The sequence below is a fragment of the Pseudophryne corroboree genome, chromosome 1 (genome assembly GCF_028390025.1).
Source record: "Pseudophryne corroboree isolate aPseCor3 chromosome 1, aPseCor3.hap2, whole genome shotgun sequence".
NCBI classification, from domain to species: Eukaryota; Metazoa; Chordata; class Amphibia; order Anura; family Myobatrachidae; genus Pseudophryne; species Pseudophryne corroboree.
In genome coordinates this window covers 832,149,015-832,170,606 of record NC_086444.1, presented here as the reverse complement: position 1 = coordinate 832,170,606, position 21,592 = coordinate 832,149,015, and the positions used below count along the sequence as shown (strand labels likewise).

General features: G+C 47.6%; 1 protein-coding gene across 1 annotated transcript in view; it reads left to right on the top strand.

Annotated features, from left to right (window-relative positions):
• COPS4 (COP9 signalosome subunit 4) overlaps positions 1 to 21,592 on the top strand; it is a 49,415-nt gene that overhangs the window by 11,471 nt on the left and 16,352 nt on the right. Inside the window, exons 4-9 of the mRNA XM_063919789.1 lie at positions 678 to 781; positions 884 to 1,037; positions 2,897 to 3,047; positions 10,697 to 10,867; positions 11,673 to 11,788; positions 17,682 to 17,766. Of these exons, the coding sequence (XP_063775859.1) occupies positions 678 to 781; positions 884 to 1,037; positions 2,897 to 3,047; positions 10,697 to 10,867; positions 11,673 to 11,788; positions 17,682 to 17,766 (781 nt within the window). The remainder of the gene's footprint in view (positions 1 to 677; positions 782 to 883; positions 1,038 to 2,896; positions 3,048 to 10,696; positions 10,868 to 11,672; positions 11,789 to 17,681; positions 17,767 to 21,592) is intronic.

Here is a 21,592-nt window from a genome sequence, read left to right as displayed (position 1 = left end):
TTAACAGACATAGAGAAATTCAGTTGCCAGAGGATTGCTCGCCCGGCCAGACCTGTGCGTCACTTGCTGCACTTTACAGCAGCCAGATCTCGCACAAAAGCGTGAATCAGGGTGCCGTTGTCAGCATTGAAATGCAACAGCAATTTGCACCCTTTGCCGGTAATTGAATTCCCCTCTTAATATGGATCTGGATAAGGGCGTGATGCAGAGATGGGCGCAGGAGAGGGGACAGAGGGGCAGCAGCGTTGAGGGGGGTGGGGCCTGCGATTCTAAAAATGGAAGGGGAGAGCCAATGGCTGCGTGTCAGCACACAGACTTCTGGGGCTTGCAGCTTTCGCTGTGTAAGCTGAGTCTTACTTAGCTGGCCATCTGCGTGAACATAGAGACCAATGGTCACGATGTTGAATCCCTGCTTGCGACTTCAGTCGCAGTGCTGGGATCCCAGTTACATGCAGGACATGTCTTTTCTGAGACGTTTCCTGCATGTTCCCTCATTCAAAGCTGCTTACAAGTGGCTCTGAATGAGGCCCTAAGATAGGGACCTCTCCTCTAAAAGGAGCTGATCAAAAACATTGTTACATCGTAATGTTTTATACAAGTTCAGAATTTACTGTTATTGACTTGTGAATAGTGCAAATGCTGCAAGTGCAGTTCTGATTTGTTGCCCACATTTGCAGGTTGCATCAATTAGGCAGCACTTGGCGACCATATATGAGAAAGAAGATGACTGGAGGAATGCAGCTCAAGTGTTGGTCGGGATTCCTCTGGAAACAGGGCAAAAGTAAAGATATTGTCAACCATATCTAACTTTATCTATCATTTAATTTCTCCAAATCTGTCTGAATGATTATTGATTGCCTGGATGTTTCCTTTTATCCTACAGACAGTATAATGTAGACTATAAATTGGAAACCTATCTGAAAATTGCCCGTCTTTACTTGGAGGATGATGACCCTGTGCAAGCAGAAGCATACATTAACCGGGCCTCTCTGCTGCAGAATGAGTCCACCAATGAGCAGCTACAGATCCACTACAAGGTAATCGGGGCACAGTTTTGACCTTCAAAGGACATTATATAAAGTGTGAGTTGTTAGACTTCTAGAATTTGAGCCAGAATAAAATTGTGAGCTGTTGGATGTTTTTAATGTTCACATTTATCTTAATCTCGGTGAACATATTGGGAACTTTCAGGATGATTGAGAAGGGGACATTTGCTTGAACTTGTTAACATTTTGGGGCAGTATCCTATTAGCCCAGATGCTGTTTCGGCCAATCGAAACAGCCGGACATTGTGATCAATGACCAATGGTCATTACCACGGTATCCAATTAGGCCGTTTAGATCAGACGAAATTGGACCTGCAATCACTCAAAAAACACATGGGATCGGGGATAAATCCCTTATCCCATCTGTTATCATGGTTCTGACGGACCCTTATCGCAGATTAAGTGCCGGCATTGGATGAAAAGGATGCCGGCATCGGGCCTAATAGGATAGCCTCGGTGATCCTATTGGCAGCAGTAAAGTACCGCTGCTAATAGGATACCGCCGTGTAGTTGCAGACCTCTTTAATTCTGGCTGGACTTCGGAGGTGTCTGTTTACATTTCATCAACTTGAACTGTAGGTTTTATTTTAAAAAATGTCTATTCTCCTATTACTGATTAGGGGAAGCATTTATCAATTTGGCAACAATTCACTGGTTACCAAGCTTCCTCCTTCCCATAAAGATAGGGTTAGTCCCTAATAACACATTAATAAGTTGACCCCCATGTCATACTTGCCTTGCCCTGCCTGCTTGGATAAGAAGTAAGATGATGATGACTGCACATTAGACCCCCAGGATTGAAACCAGCAAGCCAGTGGTAGTGTCTTCTGGACCTTTTAGATACCCAAGGTACCCATCCTCATCCCTGGCACTATTCTTGTTCACTGTCTTGAGCAAAAAGAGCTTGTGACAGATGTGTACTCGGGCTTCTCTGAAATCGTGGTCCCCTTGTTTCCAAGGCAGGGAACCTAACCAAAGCCAAGAAAGAAGCTGGGTCTGACCATGACCTGCCTGGTGCCAGTGCCATCACTAAACCACATAACTCAGGAAAAGCTAAACACAGATATGTTATCTCACTGTCTGGCACTACGGTGTATTCGACCTTGCATAGAGGAGAGGGTGGGGATCCTTAGCATTACCCTATCTCCGCCTCTCCCTTCTTTTCTGCTTCTGTTCTAGATAGGGTTCATCATATTGCACTGAGGGGAGGGGTCATTCTTCTGTCCTGAGACATTTGCTCTTTTTGTACAGTGTTTACCTGCTTGTTGCTCTAAAAACTTATGAGCTGTTTTTTAATTTATTTTTTTAATTTGTTGGCTGTAACTTTGTTATATTAGACAGTATGAAGGTGTGAGGAGTCCTTGAATGACAAGAACACTGCTCCTTCACAAAGGAGATTCCATCAAGGTTCACTTCTACACCAGATTCTCTTTGGAACATCTCATCTATGATGTTCATGTGTTATTTACCAGCCTGTTTAGGTTTTTGTGGATCGATTTTGAGCTGCACGAACATCCTGCTGTACTGTACCGTACTGTAACAATGAAATGGGATACATTACATACTGTTAAATCCTTTTTATTGTGTAGTTTATTGGGGAACACTGCTCTCCCACTATTGTCTTTGGTTTGTTGAGATGTTCTCATCTGACTGCTGCAGCAGTAGTAATCTTGTTCTTGTAAAGGTCCAACTTCTTGGAGGCAGAACCTGTACCCGGCATTCCTGTGTTACCCGTAAACTATACAAACAAGTACAAGCATCCCATTTTCCTGTGTAGACTTACATATTTGAAATATTGCAGGAGTTAACAAACATCATAAAACTGTCTGTACTCGATTTATTTTGTCTAGGTTTGCTATGCCCGTGTTCTGGATTACAGAAGGAAGTTTATTGAAGCTGCTCAGAGATACAATGAGCTGTCATACAAAACCATTGTACATGAAACAGAGCGAATGGAAGCACTGAAGCACGCATTACACTGCACAATCCTGGCTTCTGCAGGTAAAGCATAGTAACTCCTGACTTAAAAGGATTTCTAAACCCTAGAATACTTTTTTCTTTTCTTTTTCCCCCCCCTCTTACGTCCTAGAGGATACTGGGGTTCCATTTAGTACCATTGGGTATAGACGGGTCCTCTAGAAAGCCATGGACACTTTAAGAATTTGATAGTGTGGGGTGGCTCCTCCCTCTATGCCTCTCCTACCAGACTTGGTTTAAAAAATGTGCCCGGAGGAGCCGGTCACGCTTTTGGAAGCTCCTGAAGAGTTTTCTGCATTTATTTTATATGTTTGTTATTTTTAGGCAGGGCTGCTTGGCACCAGCCTGTCTGCTTCGTGGGACTTCAGAGCCAGAAGAAAGAAGAGTGGTGAGTACTAAGCCGGCGTCCCGACATGACGGTATGGAGACGCACGGCTTCTAACCGGGGCGGAATGCGTCTCCAGACACAGTACACAGCTGCGTCTCGGTACACTGTACACAGTACCCACACTGGCAAAAATAGCCTTAAAACGGTTTTCTCTCCATTTTAAGCACCAGATTACCTCAGCCAGTATAAAAAAAGCGGGAAGACCGCGTGTCATTGAAGGGGCAGGGCCTTTACTATGAGAGGATCCAGCAGCTCACCAGCACAATTTTCCCTCTGCAGTGGACACAGACGCTGACTAACAGGGACGCGCAGCTCCTCCGGAGAGACTCCAGATTACCTCAGCAGTACCAGGAGGTCATAGCAGGGAAGGAGCGATTCTTAGTGCGACCCAGCTAAGCTATCCCGCAATGAGAAAGAGACACAATACTTAAAACAGACTGTGGATGTGTTTATGAATAGAGACTCAGTCCCCAAACCAGTGTCTCAATCCCCTCCCATTTGTCAGCAGAAACGATCTCTGGCCCATATCCTGCAGTCTGACTCTGACGGGTCAGACATGTGGGAGGGTGAGGTGGATTTGGAGTGGGGGGGATGCTACTCTGTCACAGGGAATAGAAGCTCTTATATAGGCTATGAGAGATGTTCTGCAAATTCCTGATAAGATGACAGAGGAGTGTAAGGAATCTTATTTTAATGTCAAAAAGAAGTCCTCAGTCACTTTTCCTGCGTCAAAGGAATTGAATACCCTGTTTGAAGAACCATGGGTTAATCCTGATAAAACATTTCAAATCCCTAAAAGGTTGCTCTCATCTTTTCCTTTTCCCCTAGAGGATAGGAAGAAATGGGAAAATCCACCGATAGTGGACGCATCAGTCTCTAGGCTGTCACATAAAATTGCATTGCCTGTCCCTGGTACAGCCTCCCTAAAAGATACGGCTGATAGTAAAATTGAGACTATACTCAAATCATTGTACACAGCTGCTGGGGTGGCCCAAGGACCCACTATTGCATGTGCGTGGATAACAAAAACCATTGCTAAATGGTCAGGTAACCTAATTGAGGGGTTAGATTTCTTGTCTAAGGGGGATGTTTTACTCCTGCAGCATATACAGGATTCTGCGAACTTTATGGTGGAGGCCATAAAAGAGATAGGTTTGCTTATTGCACGCACCACCGCTATGGCAGTGTCAGCACGCAGGGGCTTGTGGTTATGCCAATGGACTGCTGATGCTGACTCCAGGAAAGGTGTGGAAGGCCTGCCATTCACAGGAGAGGCCTTGTTTGGAGACTAACTAGACAAATGGATCTCCACAGCTACTGCGGGTAAGTCTACGTATCTTCCTTCCGCAGCTCCCCCAGCCGGGAAAGCTTATTCAGTTTCAAATTTACAGTCCTTTCGGACAGCCACATTTAAGGGAAAATCCAGAGGCGCTTCTACGTCTTCCAGAGGTGCAAGAGTTAAGCCACGCAAACCAGCAACTGCAGGTGCTCAGGAACAGAGCTCAGGCTCTGCTTCCTCAAAGCCTTCAGCATGACGGGGGGCCGCGAGGCCTGGAGGGTCAAGTGGGAGCCCGACTAAAATTCTTCAGTCACATCTGGTCAAGTTCGTGCCGGGATCCCTGGGTCATAGATCTTATTTCCCAGAGATACAGACTGGAGTTCCAAGACCTCCCACCTCACAGATTCTTCAAATCAGGCTTACCAGCTTCACAAGAGGCAAGTATAACTTTACAGCAGGCCATCCAAAAACTGGTACAGACTCAAGTCATTGTTCCAGTTCCACCTCATCTGCACAACAAGGGATACTATTCCAACTTGTTTGCAGTACCGAAACCGGACGGTTCCGTACGACCAATTCTGAACCTCAAGTCCTTGAATCCGTTCTTAAAAGTGTTCAGGTTCAAGATGGAGTCTCTGAGAGCGGTGATCTCAGGTCTGGAGGAACGGGAATTCCTTGTGTCTCTGGATATCAAGGATGCGTACCTTCACACTCCAATCTGGCCGCCTCATCAGGCTTATCTACGGTTTGCACTGCAGGACTGTCACTACCAGTTCCAGGCCCTGCCATTTGGTCTCTCCACGGCACCAAGGGTATTCACCAAAGTGATGGCAGAGATGATATTTCTCCTTCGCAAGCAGGGAGTGAACATAATTCTGTACCTGGATGATCTTCTGATAAAGGCGCCGTCCCAATCTGCTCCAGGATCACAGGTGGAATCTGTACCTTCCAAATCCCACCTGTAACCAATACGGAGGCTTCCGTTTCTGGGGATGATACTGGATACGGAGGAAAGGAAGGTATTCCTTCCGTTGGAAAAAGCATTGGTAATCCAGTCGATGGTGCGGGATGTCCTAAAAGCAGCCCGGTTATCGGTGCATCTATGCATTCTCCTTCTGGGGAGGATGGTCGCCTCTTACGAGGCTCTGCAGTACGGAAGATTTCATGCAAGGCCCTTCCAGCTGGATCTGCTGGACAAATGGTCCAGATCGCATCTTCACATGCACCAGAGGATACATCTGTCACCAAAAGCCAGGATTTCTCTTCTGTGGTGGCTTCAGACTTCTCACCTGACCGAGGGTCGAAGGTTCGGGATTCAAAATTGGGTTCTGCTAACCACAGACCCAAGCCTCAGAGGTTGGGGAGCAGTCACCCAGGGGGAGCAATTCCAAGGAAAATGGTCAAGTCAGGAAACCATTCTTCTGATCAACATTCTGGAACTACAGGCCATATACAACACCCTGCTACTTGATTCGCATCTTCTTCAAAATCATGCCATTCAGGTTCAGTCGGACAATGTAACGGCAGTAACGTACATAAACTGACAGGGCGGAACGAAGAGCAGAGCAGCAATGTCAGAGGTAACAAGAATTCTCCTCTGGGCAGAAAGACGTGCGGTGACGCTGTCGGCAATCTTCATTCCGGGAGTAGACAACTGGGAAGCTGCCTTCCTCAGCAGACACGACCTCCACTTGGGAGAGTGGGGCCTTCACCCGCAGGTGTTCGAGTCCTTAACACGTCAGTGGGGAATTCCACAGATAGACATGATGGCCTCTCGTCTCAACAAGAAGCTAAAGTGGTATTGTTCCATGTTGAGGGAACCGCAAGCAGTGGCGGTGGACGCTCTGGTGACTCCATGGGTCTACCAAATGGTTTACGTGTTTCCACCTCTTCCACTGATCCCAAGAATTCTCAAAAAAATAAAAAGGGAAAAGGTTCAAGCAATTCTCATTGCTCCAGATTGGCCAAGAAGAGCCTGGTACGCGGATCTACTGGAGATGCTTCTAGAGGACCCGTGGCCTCTACCTCTTCCAGAGGATCTTCTACAACAAGGTACCGTTCATCTATCAAGACTTACCACGGCATGGAAGTTGAGCGTCAAATTTTAGCCCAGAAAGGCATTCCGAACAAGGTTATTCCAACCCTGATCCAAGCCAGAAAAGGGGTAACGTCTAGACCAGCGGTGGCCAATCCGCAGCTTTCGAGCCGCATGCGGCTCTTTCATCCACCGCATGCGGCTCAAGTCGATCCGCTCCTGGCCACCGCTGCCCCACACAGTGCGCACACACTGACACAGCCGGGCCGGGCGCACAGATTTCTAAGGTCTCCGGCGGCGGTGTGTATCTTAAACTCGGCGCCTGCACGTGAGCCAATCAGAGCTCGCGGACTGGCAGCTGAGGCTCCTGATTAGCTGCCGGACCGCGGGCTCTGATTGGCTCTTCCGACGCCGAATTGAAGATAGACACCGCCACCGGAGACGGAGGGGTAGGAGAGGCGCACGCTGCGCTCTCCTCCCCTCACAGCAGCAGCGGGTGGGGGTGGGCGAGCACAATGTGGGGGCATGTGTATCTGTACTGGGGGCATATCTGGCACACTGTGGGGCATGTATATCTGCACTGGGGGCATATCTGGCACACTGTGGGGCATGTGTATCTGCACTGGGGGCATATCTGGCACACTGTGGGGCATGTGTATCTGCACTGGGGGCATATCTGGCACACTGTGTGGGGACGTGTATCTGTACTGGGGGCATATCTGGCACACTGTGTGGGGACGTGTATCTGCACTGGGGGCATATCTGGCACACTGTGTGGGGACGTGTATCTGCACTGGGGGCATATCTGGCACACTGTGTGGGGACGTGTATCTGCACTGGGGGCATATCTGGCACACTGTGTGGGGACGTGTATCTGCACTGGGGGCATATCTGGCATACTCTGTGGGGACGTGTATCTGCACTGGGGGCATATCTGGCACACACTGGGGACGTGTATCTGCACTGGGGGCATATCTGGCACACTCGGGACGTGTATCTGCACTGGGGGCATATCTGGCACACTGTGTGGGGACGTGTATCTGCACTGGGGGCATATCTGGCACACTGTGTGGGGACGTGTATCTGCACTGGGGACATATCTGGCACTCTGGGGGCATGTGTATCTGGCTGTGGGGGCATGTGTATCTGGCTGTGGGGGCATGTATATTTGGCACTGTGGGGGCATATATGTATTTGGCACTGTGGGGACATATATGTATTTGGCACTGTGGGGACATGTGTATTTGGCACTGTGGGGGCATACATGTATCTGGCACTGTAGGGCATATATGTATCTGGCACTGTAGGGACATTTGTGTATCTGGCACTGTGGAGGCATTTTTATATGTATGTGGCAGTGTACAACATGACTAAAAACTGGGTTATGACAAGGTCATACTCCTACAAACGTTGTACCAAAAGGTGTGCGCACAAAAGGGGGCGTGGCTTTGTGACAACTAGGCCACACCCCATTTTTTGCACATGATAGTGGCTCTTGTCCCTTGACTACGAAACTTTTCTGGCTCTTTGCCTCTGACTGGTTGGCCACCCCTGGTCTAGACATTACTACCGCATTTGGAAAAAATATGTCTTGTGGTGTGAAAACAGGAAATTTCCTGCAGTGGAATTTCAACTGGGGCGTTTTTTCCTTTTTCTACAGTCGGGTGTGGATGTGGGCCTACGTTTGGGCTCCTTGAAGGTCCAGATTTCGGCCTCATCCATTTTCTTTTAGAAAAAATTGGCTTTGCTCCCTGAGGTTCAGACATTTTTGAAAGGGGTTCTGCACATCCAACCGCCCTTTGTGCCTCCTATGGCACCTTGGGATCTCAACGTGGTGTTGCAGTTCCTACAATCGGAATGGTTTGAGCCTTTACAGGACGTTGACGTAAAGTTTCTTACTTGGAAGGCCGTCACACTGTTGGCCTTGGCTTATGCAAGTCTTGTGCCGGAGCTGGGGGTGTTGTCTCACAAAAGCCCCTATTTGATTTTTCATGAAGACAGAGTTGAACTCCGAACTCGTCAGCAATTTCTTCCTAAGGTGGTGTCTGTTTCATATAAACCAACCTATTGTGGTTCCGGTACTTACTGACACCTCTGCTACCTCAAAGTCCTTGGATGTTGTGAGGGCTTTGAAGATCTACGTGAAGTGGACAGCTCGTCGAAATCTGACTCGCTGTTTGTTCTCTCTGATCCCAATAAAATTTGTTGTCCTGCTTCAAAGCAGTCTATTGCTCACTGGAGTAGGCTTACTATCCAGCATGCTTATTCATCGGCTGGATTGCCGGTTCCTAAATCTGTTCATGCCCACTCTACTCGGTCGGTGTGTTCTTCCTGGGCGGGTGCCCGGGGTGTGTCTACTCTACAGCTCTGCCGAGCAGCTACTTGGTCGGGTTCGAATACGTTTGCTAAGTTCTACAAGTTCGATACTTTGGCCTCTGAGGACTTTCAGTTTGGTCAACCAGTTCTGCAGGAACCTCAGCACTCTCCCACCCGGTTTGGGAGCTTTGATACATCCCCATGGTACTAATGTGGACCCCAGTATCCTCTAAGACGTAAGAGAAAATAGGATTTTAATTACCTACCGGTAAATCATTTTCTAGTCCGTAGAAGATACTGGGCGCTCGCCCAGTGCTTCGTTTTTCCTGCACTGTTACTTGGTTAAGTAATGTTGTTGGATCAGCTGTTGCTGTTCTTGTTCAATTTGGTTAGTATGGCTTTCCTCTTGTTTGTGTGTGCTGGTTCGAATCTCACCACTGTTCTGTTACATCTTTCCTCAGGATATGTCCGTCTCCTCGGGCACAGTTTCTAGACCAGTGATGGCTAACCTTGACACTTCGGCTGTTGTTGAACTACATATCCCAGCATGCCCTGCTACTGTTTTGTTATTTGGTTATGCTAAAACTGATGCAGGGCATGTAGTTCAACAACAGCTGGAGTGTCAAGGTTAGCCATCACTGTTCTAGACTGAGTCTGGTGGGAGGGGCATAGAGGGAGAAGCCAGTGCACACTATTGATTTCTTAAAGTGCCCAAGGCTCCTAGTGGACCCGTCTATACCCCAAGGTACTAATGTGGACCCCAGTATCCTCTACGGACTATGAGAGAAAGATTTACCGGTAGGTAATTAAAATCCTATTTTATTTATTTTTGGGGGCAATAACGTAAAGTCTTCCCCCTCACACTATACTTAGCGATATCACCTAATGTTTTCTTTAGTGCTGCTTTCTAATGATATCTATAAAACTTGAAAAAGATAAAGCTACAGTCAGTTAAGCTGCTGTGACATTACAGCCTGTAAGCCTTTGTATGAATTTGCCAGTCTACACAGAACATTTCTGCAAAGCAAGTTTTCCAAACCGTTATTTTCTAATGGGCCCTACACATTTTACGTGGGCGATATGAACGATATCGCTCATAAGTGAATGATATGTCGTTTAATGTGTAGGCACCATCGATGAACGATGCGCGTCCCTCGTGGTCTTTTATCGTTGTTTTTTCCTCGTTTAGCATAGCAAGCCAATTTGGACGATGGTCGTTAATAGTTGAAAACGAACATCGTCCAAATCGGAAACATCGCCAAGTGTGTAGGGCCCATTAGGCTAAATTACAATCATTGCTATTAGATGTCTACTTTGTAGTATCCCACAGAAAAAAATCGGCATTTACTGTTTATCTGTCTGTTGAACGATGACCAAATTTGTCTGATTCGTTGTTATGAACTTTCTTATAGCTGAATGTAATGTTAAGTTAGATGCTAAATGTTAAATACTACTTCTAACAGAGCAGACAAGGGCTCATGTTGTGTCAGCCTGCCACAGAGGAGTGAAGCTGATTATGGTGGACTACGGAGTATTTTTTGTTGTTATTTCTAAGTAATTTCCCTTGGGACACCCCATATTTAGTTAGGTCTTATCTATGACAGTCCTTCAAGTGTACTTTGATTTGATAAGGTTTTCACATGTATTATTTGTAGGACAGCAACGTTCCCGAATGTTGGCAACGCTTTTCAAGGATGAACGATGCCAACAGCTTTCAGCATATGGGATTCTGGAGAAGATGTATCTTGACAGGATCATTCGAGGAAACCAACTGCAGGAGTTTGCAGCTATGCTCATGCCACATCAAAAAGCCACCACTGGAGATGGTAGGACTGACAATCTTTCAATCTTAGGATGTTTGTTATCATTTTCATCACAGCAGAGAGTAATTTAAGAAAAGAGTGTTGGTTTGGTGGGAGGCAGTGACCAGCCTTCTTTGGTGTAATTACATTTGTAAGGACAGGGCTGCGTGTTGTCATAATGTGAGTAGGTGAGCAGCTGCAAACAAGAAGCCACAGGCTGCGGGCTACATGGTGGAAGGAGCAGAGAATGCCACCGTTTGTTTACCGCTTATATTAGAATTATATTCCCTGACTGCATAGACACTTCAAATCATAACCCCTATGTTGTATTATAGAGCAGGCAGCTGTAGCCTTCTCCCCTGCCTGTGTCACAGGTTCGGACTGCATTGCCATGCCATGCTGTGATGCCTATTTTATCTTAATATGCCACTCAGTCTAGATAGAAAGATGAACCTAAAACACAAATATAACATTAGGTAATATTTCTACCAATGGCACCTGGTAGAGGTATTGTGGAAAATGTGCTGGAAAGCACTTCGCTGCTACCTCTTCATGTGTCCATGACAGGTCATGTTTTGAAGATTATTATAGTGACCACAATTAAATTAATCCTTGACCATGTGGCCTATTGGGGTTGATTTTCATATTGATTTAGACCATAAATTGGCTTTTCAAAAGAAATAATTTACCTTGTAGTAATTTTTGCTAAAATATGGTTATTTATCTAAGAAATATGGAGTAGGACTCCAAAATTGCCTTCAGTCTCATTCCAGGAATTTTCCATAATGTCCTTCGATATAAATAATCATGCACACATTTATCGTTTAAGGTTCAAGTATCTTGGACAGAGCAGTGATAGAGCATAACTTATTATCCGCAAGCAAACTGTACAACAATATCACTTTTGAGGAGCTTGGAGCATTGCTGGAAATACCTGCTGCCAAGGTAACTTGCTTTTCCCTGGTCATTTAATTGAACGTGTAAGGAGTTATACAGGCAATTGTCGGGATGTGCCACCGAGCATCCCTAGTTTTCCTACACACATCCAACAAAAAACTAGCACTGTTGCAGGCCACAATGCGTTGCTCCAGTATGGTACATGGCGGCCATTGTGTTTTCTTGAATTACTCTATGGAATGTAATATTTATTTCTCTATCGTCCTAAGTGGATGCTGGGGTTCCTGAAAGGACCATGGGGAATAGCGGCTCCGCAGGAGACAGGGCACAAAAAAGTAAAGCTTTACTAGGTCAGGTGGTGTGCACTGGCTCCTCCCCCTATGACCCTCCTCCAGACTCCTGTTAGATTTTGTGCCCGAACGAGAAGGGTGCAATCTAGGTGGCTCTCCTAAAGAGCTGCTTAGAGAAAGTTTAGTTTAGGTTTTTTTTCTTTACAGTGAGTCCTGCTGGCAACAGGATCACTGCAACGTGGGACTTAGGGGGAAAGTAGTAAACTCACCTGCATGCAGAGTGGATTTGCTGCTTGGCTACTGGACACCATTAGCTCCAGAGGGATCGAACACAGGCCCAGCCGTGGAGTCCGGTCCCGGAGCCGCGCCGCCGACCCCCTTGCAGATGCTGAAGCGTGAAGAGGTCCGGAAACCGGCGGCTGAAGACTCCTCAGTCTTCATAAGGTAGCGCACAGCACTGCAGCTGTGCGCCATTTTCCTCTCAGCACACTTCACTGGGCAGTCACTGAGGGTGCAGAGCGCTGGGGGGGGGCGCTCTGAGAGGCAAATATAAACCTTATACAAGGCTAAAAATACCTCACATATAGCCCATAGGGGCTATATGGAGATATTTAACCCCTGCCTGACTGGAAAAATAGCGGGAGAAGAACCCGCCGAAAAAGGGGCGGGGCCTATCTCCTCAGCACACGGCGCCATTTTCTGTCACAGCTCCGCTGGTCAGAACGGCTCCCAGGTCTCTCCCCTGCACTGCACTACAGAAACAGGGTAAAACAGAGAGGGGGGGCACATTAATGGCTATATATATATATATTAAAGCAGCTATAAGGGAGCACTTAATATAAGGATATCCCTTGTATATATAGCGCTTTGTGGTGTGTGCTGGCAGACTCTCCCTCTGTCTCCCCAAAAGGGCTAGTGGGTCCTGTCTTCATTAGAGCATTCCCTGTGAGTTTGCGGTGTGTGTCGGTACGTGGTGTCGACATGTATGAGGACGATATTGGTGTGGAGGCGGAGCAATTGCCAAATATGCAGATGTCACCCCCCAGGGGGTCGACACCAGAATGGATGCCTTTATTTGTGGAATTACGTGATGGTTTATCTTCCCTTAAACAGTCAGTTGAGGACATGAGGCGGCCGGACAATCAATTAATGCCTGTCCAGGCGCCTCAAACACCGTCAGGGGCTGTAAAACGCCCTTTGCCTCAGTCGGTCGACACAGACCCAGACACGGGCACTGATTCCAGTGACGACGGTAGAAATTCAAACGTATTTTCCAGTAGGGCCACACGTTATATGATTTTGGCAATGAAGGAGACGTTACATTTAGCTGATACTACAGATACCGTAAAACAGGGTATTATGTATGGTGTGAAAAAACTACAAACAGTTTTTCCTGAATCAGAAGAATTAAATGACGTGTGTGATGAAGCGTGGGTTGCTCCTGATAAAAAGTTGATAATTTCAAAAAAGTTATTGGCATTATACCCTTTCCCGCCAGAGGTTAGGGCGCGCTGGGAAACACCCCCTAAGGTGGACAAGGCGCTCACACGCTTATCCAAACAAGTGGCGTTACCCTCTCCTGAGACGGCCGCACTTAAGGATCCATCAGATAGAAAGATGGAAGTTATTCAAAAGAATATATACACACATGCAGGTGTTATACTACGACCAGCTATAGCAACTGCCTGGATGTGCAGTGCTGGAGTAGTTTGGTCAGAATCCCTGATTGAAAATATTGATACCCTAGATAGGGACAATGTTTTACTGTCGTTAGAACAAATAAAGGATGCATTTATCTATATGCGTGATGCACAGAGGGATATTTGCACACTGGCATCTCGGGTGAGTGCTATGTCCATTTCAGCCAGAAGAGCCTTATGGACACGACAGTGGACAGGCGATGCGGATTCAAAACGTCACATGGAGGTTTTGCCGTATAAAGGGGAGGAGTTATTTGGAGTTGGTCTATCAGACTTGGTGGCCACGGCTACTGCCGGGAAATCCACTTTTTTACCTCAAGTCACTCCCCAACAGAGAAAGGCACCGACCTTTCAACCGCAGCCTTTTCGCTCCTACAAAAATAAGAGAGCAAAGGGCTTGTCGTACCTGCCACGAGGCAGAGGAAGAGGGAAGAGACACCAACAGGCAGCTCCTTCCCAGGAACAGAAGCCCTCCCCGGCTCCTGCAAAAACCTCAGCATGACGCTGGGGCCTCTCAAGCGGACTCGGGGACAGTGGGGGGCCGTCTCAAAAATTACAGCGCGCAGTGGGCTCACTCGCAGGTAGACCCCTGGATCCTGCAGATAATATCTCAGGGGTACAGGTTGGAATTAGAGACGGATCCTCCTCATCGTTTCCTGAAGTCTGCCTTACCAACCGTCTCTTCCGAAAGGGAGAGGGTGTTGGAAGCCATTCACAAGCTGTACGCTCAGCAGGTGATAGTCAAAGTACCCCTATTACAACAAGGAAAGGGGTATTATTCCACTCTATTTGTGGTACCGAAGCCGGATGGCTCGGTAAGGCCTATTCTAAATCTGAAGTCCTTGAACCTCTACATAAAAAAGTTCAAGTTCAAGATGGAGTCACTCAGAGCAGTGATAGCGAACCTGGAAGAAGGGGACTTTATGGTATCCTTGGACATCAAGGATGCGTATCTACACGTTCCGATTTACCCCGCACACCAGGGGTACCTCAGGTTCATTGTTCAAAACTGTCACTATCAGTTTCAGACGCTGCCGTTCGGATTGTCCACGGCGCCTCGGGTCTTTACCAAGGTAATGGCCGAGATGATGATTCTAATTCGAAGAAAAGGCGTATTAGTTATCCCATACTTGGACGATCTCCTAATAAGGGCAAGGTCCAGAGAACAGCTGGAGACAGCTTTAGCACTATCTCAAGAGGTGCTAAGACAACACGGGTGGATTCTGAATATTCCAAAATCCCATTTAATCCCGACAACTCGTCTGCTGTTCCTAGGAATGATTCTGGACACGGTTCAGAAAAAGGTTTTCCTTCCAGAGGAAAAAGCCAAGGAGTTATCCGATCTGGTCAGGAACCTCCTAAAACCAGGAAAAGTGTCAGTACATCAATGCACAAGAGTCCTGGGAAAAATGGTGGCTTCTTACGAAGCAATTCCATTCGGCAGATTCCATGCAAGAATATTCCAAAGGGATCTGTTGGATAAATGGTCAGGGTCGCATCTGCAGATGCACCTGCGAATAACCCTGTCACCAAAGACAAGGGTGTCACTTCTGTGGTGGTTGCAGAAGGCTCACCTATTAGAAGGCCGCAGATTCGGCATTCAGGATTGGATCCTGGTGACCACGGACGCCAGCCTGAGAGGCTGGGGAGCAGTCACACAAGGAAGAAACTTCCAGGGAGTATGGACGAGTCTGGAAAAGTCTCTTCACATAAACATTCTGGAACTAAGAGCAATCTACAATGCTCTAAGCCAGGCGGAACTTCTCCTGCAAGGAAAGCCGGTGTTGATTCAGTCGGACAACATCACGGCGGTCGCCCATGTAAACAGGCAGGGCGGCACAAGAAGCAGGAGTGCAATGGCAGAAGCTGCCAAGATTCTTCGCTGGGCGGAGAATCACGTGATAGCACTGTCAGCAGTGTTCATCCCGGGCGTGGACAACTGGGAAGCAGACTTCCTCAGCAGACACGATCTTCATCCGGGAGAGTGGGGTCTACATCCAGAAGTCTTCAACATGTTAATAGACCGTTGGGAAAGACCAATTGTAGACATGATGGCGTCTCGCCTCAACAAGAAACTGGACAAATATTGCGCCAGGTCAAGAGATCCACAGGCAATAGCTGTGGACGCACTGGTAACTCCTTGGGTGTACCAGTCAGTGTATGTGTTTCCTCCTCTGCCGCTCATACCAAAGGTATTGAAGATCATACGGCAAAGAAGAGTAAGAACAATACTAGTGGTTCCGGATTGGCCGAGAAGGACTTGGTATCCGGAACTTCAAGAGATGCTCACGGACGAACCGTGGCCTCTACCTCTGAGAAGGGACCTGCTACAGCAGGGTCCCTGTCTTTTTCAAGACTTACCGCGGCTGCGTTTGACGGCATGGCGGTTGAACGCCAGATCCTAAAAGGGAAAGGCATTCCAGAAGAAGTCATTCCTACCTTGATTAAGGCACGGAAGGAAGTCACCGTGAAACATTATCACCGCATTTGGCGAAAATATGTAGCGTGGTGCGAGGATCGGAGGGTTCCGACGGAGGAATTCCAACTGGGTCGTTTCCTACATTTCCTGCAATCAGGATTATCTATGGGTCTCAAATTGGGATCCATTAAGGTTCAAATTTCGGCCCTGTCAATATTCTTCCAAAAAGAATTGGCCTCTGTCCCTGAGGTCCAGACTTTTGTCAAGGGAGTACTGCATATACAGCCTCCTGTGGTGCCTCCGGTGGCACCGTGGGATCTAAATGTAGTTTTAGATTTCCTCAAATCCCATTGGTTTGAACCATTGAAAAAGGTGGATTTGAAATATCTCACATTGAAAGTGACTATGTTACTAGCCCTGGCCTCTGCCAGGAGAGTATCTGAATTGGCGGCTTTATCTTATAAAAGTCCTTATCTAATCTTCCATTCGGATAGGGCAGAACTGCGGACTCGTCCGCATTTTCTCCCTAAAGTGGTATCAGCATTTCATCTGAACCAACCTATTGTGGTGCCTGCGGCCACTAGCGACTTGGAGGACTCCAAGTTGTTGGACGTTGTCAGAGCCTTAAAAATATACATTGCAAGGACGGCTGGAGTCAGAAAATCTGACTCGCTGTTTATATTGTATGCACCCAACAAGTTGGGCGCACCTGCTTCTAAGCAGTCGATTGCTCGTTGGATTTGTAACACAATTCAACTTGCACATTCTGTGGCAGGCCTGCCACAGCCTAAAACTGTAAAAGCCCACTCCACAAGGAAGGTGGGCTCATCTTGGGCGGCTGCCCGAGGGGTCTCGGCATTACAACTCTGCCGAGCAGCTACGTGGTCGGGGGAGAACACGTTTGTAAAATTTTACAAATTTGATACCCTGGCAAAGGAGGACCTGGAGTTCTCTCATTCGGTGCTGCAGAGTCATCCGCACTCTCCCGCCCGTTTGGGAGCTTTGGTATAATCCCCATGGTCCTTTCAGGAACCCCAGCATCCACTTAGGACGATAGAGAAAATAAGAATTTACTTACCGATAATTCTATTTCTCGGAGTCCGTAGTGGATGCTGGGCGCCCATCCCAAGTGCGGATTATCTGCAATACTTGTACATAGTTATTGTTAACTAATTCGGGTTATTGTTAAGGAGCCATCTTTAAGAGGCCCTTTCTGTTGTCATACTGTTAACTGGGTTTAGATCACAAGTTGTACGGTGTGATTGGTGTGGCTGGTATGAGTCTTACCCGGGATTCAAAATGCCTCCCTTATTGTGTATGCTCGTCCGGGCACAGTACCTAACTGGAGTCTGGAGGAGGGTCATAGGGGGAGGAGCCAGTGCACACCACCTGACCTAGTAAAGCTTTACTTTTTTGTGCCCTGTCTCCTGCGGAGCCGCTATTCCCCATGGTCCTTTCAGGAACCCCAGCATCCACTACGGACTCCGAGAAATAGAATTATCGGTAAGTAAATTCTTATTTTTACTATACAGGCAGAGAAGATTGCCTCTCAGATGATTACAGAGGGACGTATGAATGGATTTATTGATCAGATTGATGGCATTGTTCATTTTGAAAGTAAGTGACTTGTGTAAAGCCTAATTTGTCATAATGATTTTGTGGGTGAAAACAGCACAGATATTAAAGTCATTGAAGAGAGAAAACCATGCTAATATTCAGAGAGCGTAGTTTTGTGGATTTTACTGTGTTTTTTTTGCATTCACTGGGATTGTGTTCAAATTATTATTATTATTTTTTTCTGTACGCCTAACATTATTTTGCATTTTGTGGTGTAAAGTTAAGCTAGTTCTTGGAGATTTTAACAATGAAAACAATGTGTTTTGCTGTAGTAAATTAAAAATTTAGTGAGGATGCCCACTTGTATATACTGTACAACTATTCAGGGGTCTATTTGTGGGAAAAAACGAGTTTTATGGTAAGAACTTACCTTTGTTAAAACTCTTTCTGCGAGGTATACTGGGCTTCACAAGGAATGGACAATGGGGTGTAGAGTAGGATCTTGATCCGAGGCACCAACAGGCTCAAAGCTTTGACTGTTCCCAGAATGCATAGCGCCGCCTCCTATATCACCCCGCCTCCCTGCACAGGAGCTCAGTTTTTAGTAACCAGCCTAATGCAGTAGCAGGAAAAGAGACAACGGTTAGTAGCCACATACACCACACTCTCACGACAGGAGAAGTGTCAGCGGCTAATGCCATAACAACCCAAAAATGCTAAGTGCGTCAGGATGGGCGCCTTGTGGAGCCCAGTGTACCTCGCAGAAAGAGTTTTAACAAAGGTAAGTTCTTACCATAAAACTCGTTTTCTGCTGCGGGGTACACTGGGCTCCACAAGGAATGGACAATGTAGCGGGCACAAGAACCCGGCGTCCAAAGGAAGCATCCTGGGAAGCGGCAGTATCGAAGGCATACAACCTTACGAACGTGTTCACAGAGGATAACGTAGCCGCCTTGCACAATTGTTCAAGGGTCGCACCACGTAGGGTCGCACCACGTTGGGCCGCCCAAGAAGGTCCAACAGACAGAGTAGAATGGGCCTTAATGTGATCAGGAGCAGAGAGACCAGCCTTCACATAAGTATGTGCAATCACCATTCTAATCCATCTGGCCAGAGTTTGCTTGTGAGCAGGCCAGCCCCGTTTGTGAAACCCAAACACAACAAAAAGAGAATCAGATTTCCTAATAGGAGCAGTTCTCTTCACGTAGAGACGGAGAAGCCCGTACCACATCCAAAGACCGCTCTTTGGAAGATAGCTCAGGAGAAACAAGTGCCGGAACTACAATCTCCTGATTAAGGTGGAACGAGGAAACCACCTTAGGCAGATAGCCGGGACAAGTCCTAAGAAACGCCCGGTCACGGTGAAATATCAGATATGGGGAACTACAGGACAAGGCACCCAAATCCGACACTCTTCTAGCTGAAGCAATAGCCAGCCGAAACACCACCTTAAGGGAAAGCCACTTAAGGTCAGCTGAACCAAGAGGTTCAAACGGAGACTCTTGTAACGCCTCCAAAACCATCGACAAGTCCCAAGGAGCCACAGGCGGGACATAGGGAGGTTGGATACGCAACACGCCCTGAGTAAAGGTATGCACATCAGGTAAGGTCGCAATTTTTCTCTGAAACCACACCGACAAGGCAGATATTTGAACCTTGAGGGAGGCCAGACGCAGGCCTAAGTCCAGGCCCTGCTGCAGAAAAGCCAATAACTTGGCTATACTAAACTTGGAAGCGTCATAATCGTTAGATGCGCACCAAACAAAGTAAGAATGCCAGACCCTATAGTAAATCCGAGCCGAAGCCGGTTTCCGGGCCCGCAACATAGTTTGAATGACCGCCTCAGAAAACCCTTTAGCCCTTAAGACGGAAGCTTCAAGAGCCACGCCGTCAAAGGCCCCACCTTTCCACTAGGAGTTGAAACACTTCTGGATGGAGGCCCCACTCGCCGGCATGCACGTCCTGACGACAGAGAGAGTCCGCTTCCCAATTCAGGACTCCCGGATTGAATATTGCCAATATGGCTGGAAGATGGCGTTCTGCCCATTGTAGGATCCGTGAGACTTCCCTCATTGCTAGTCTGCTTCGAGTGCCGCCTTGATGATTTATGTAAGCTACTGTGGTGGCGTTGTCCGACTGTATTTGAACAGGACGGTTCTGAATTAAATGCTGGGCTAGGTTCAAGGCATTGAAGACCGCCCGCAACTCCAGAATATTGATCGAGAGGAAGGACTCCTCCTTGGCCCACCGCCCCTGAAGGGAGTGTTGCTCCAGCACCGCACCCCAACCTCTTAGACTGGCATCTGTCGTCAACAGGACCCAGTCGGATATCCAGGACGGACGGCCCCTGCACAGTTGTTGGTCCTGGAGCCACCAGAGCAGCGACAGACGGACCTCCGGAGTCAATTAGATCATTTGAGACCTGATCCGGTGAGGCAGGCCGTCCCATTTGGCTAGAATCAGCCTCTGGAGAGGGCGAGAGTGAAATTGAGCATACTCCACCATGTCGAATGCTGACACTATGAGGCCCAGCACCTACATCGCTGAATGTATCGACACTTGCGGACGAGATAGGAAGCAACGAATCCTGTCCTGAAGCCTCAGGACTTTCTCCTGAGACAGGAACAACCGCTGGTTGTGATTGTCCAATAGTGCTCCCAGATGCACCATGCTCTGAGCAGGGATCAGGGATGACTTCTTCCAGTTGATGAGCCACCCATGGGCTTGCAGAAACCGGACCGTCACATCTAGATGACGCAGGAGAAGTTCTGGGGAATTTGCCAGGATTAACAAGTCGTCCAAATACGGCAGTATCCTGACCCCTTGACGGCGGAGTACCACCGTCATCACCGCCATGACTTTTGTAAAGACTCGCGGAGCCGTTGTTAAACCAAAAGGTAACGCCCGAAACTGGTAATGGCAGTTGCCAATCGCAAATCTCAGGTATTGCTGATGAGAAACTGCTATAGGAATATGCAGGTAAGCATCCTGTATATCCAGGGAGACCATGAAGTCCCCAGGTTCCAAGGCCAGAACTATAGAGCGAAGGGTTTCCATTCGGAACTTGGAAACCTTCACAAACCTGTTCAATGCCTTGAGGTTGAGAATGGGCCGGGAGGACCCATTTGGTTTCGGGACTAGAAACAGCGGAGACTAGTACCCCCGGCCCCTCTGCGCAAGAGGCACCTGTACTACGACTCCTGTATCCAGGAGGGTCTGTACCACCGAATGTAGAGTGTTTGCCTTTGTCTTGTCCAACGGGACATCTGTCTGGCAAAATCGATGAGGGGGTCGGTTTTTGAAGGCTATGGCGTAACCTCGAGTGACGACTTCCCGTACCCAGGCATCTGAAGTGGTCATCAACCATTCCTGGGTACATCTTAGAAGCCGGCCCCCCACTCTGGGATCTTCCAGAGGGAGGCTCACCCCGTCATGCGGCAGGCTTATCTGTCTTGGAAGCTGGCTGACGGGCCGCCCATGCTCTTTTGGGCTTAGGCTTACCAGGTTTGGAAGTGCGGGCCTGCTTGTTGTACGCCTGACCTTTTGGTTTACCTGAAGGACGAAAGGAGCGAAAGGAAGTACCTTTAGCCTTCAACACAGAAGGAGCAGTACTTGGCAGACAGGCAGTTTTGGCAGTAGCCAAGTCAGCCACAATCTTATTTAAATTCTCCCCAAACAGAATATCTCCCTTTTAAAAGGGAGTACCTCCAGGGTTTTTCTAGAGTCCAGATCCACAGACCAGGATCTCAGCCACAATATCCGGCGAGCCAGGACTGACGTAGTAGAGGCCTTGGCTGCCAGGATACCGGCATCAGAAGCCGCCTCTTTAATATAACGAGAAGCTGTGACAATATAAGACAAGCATTGTCTAGCATGGTCAGAGGAG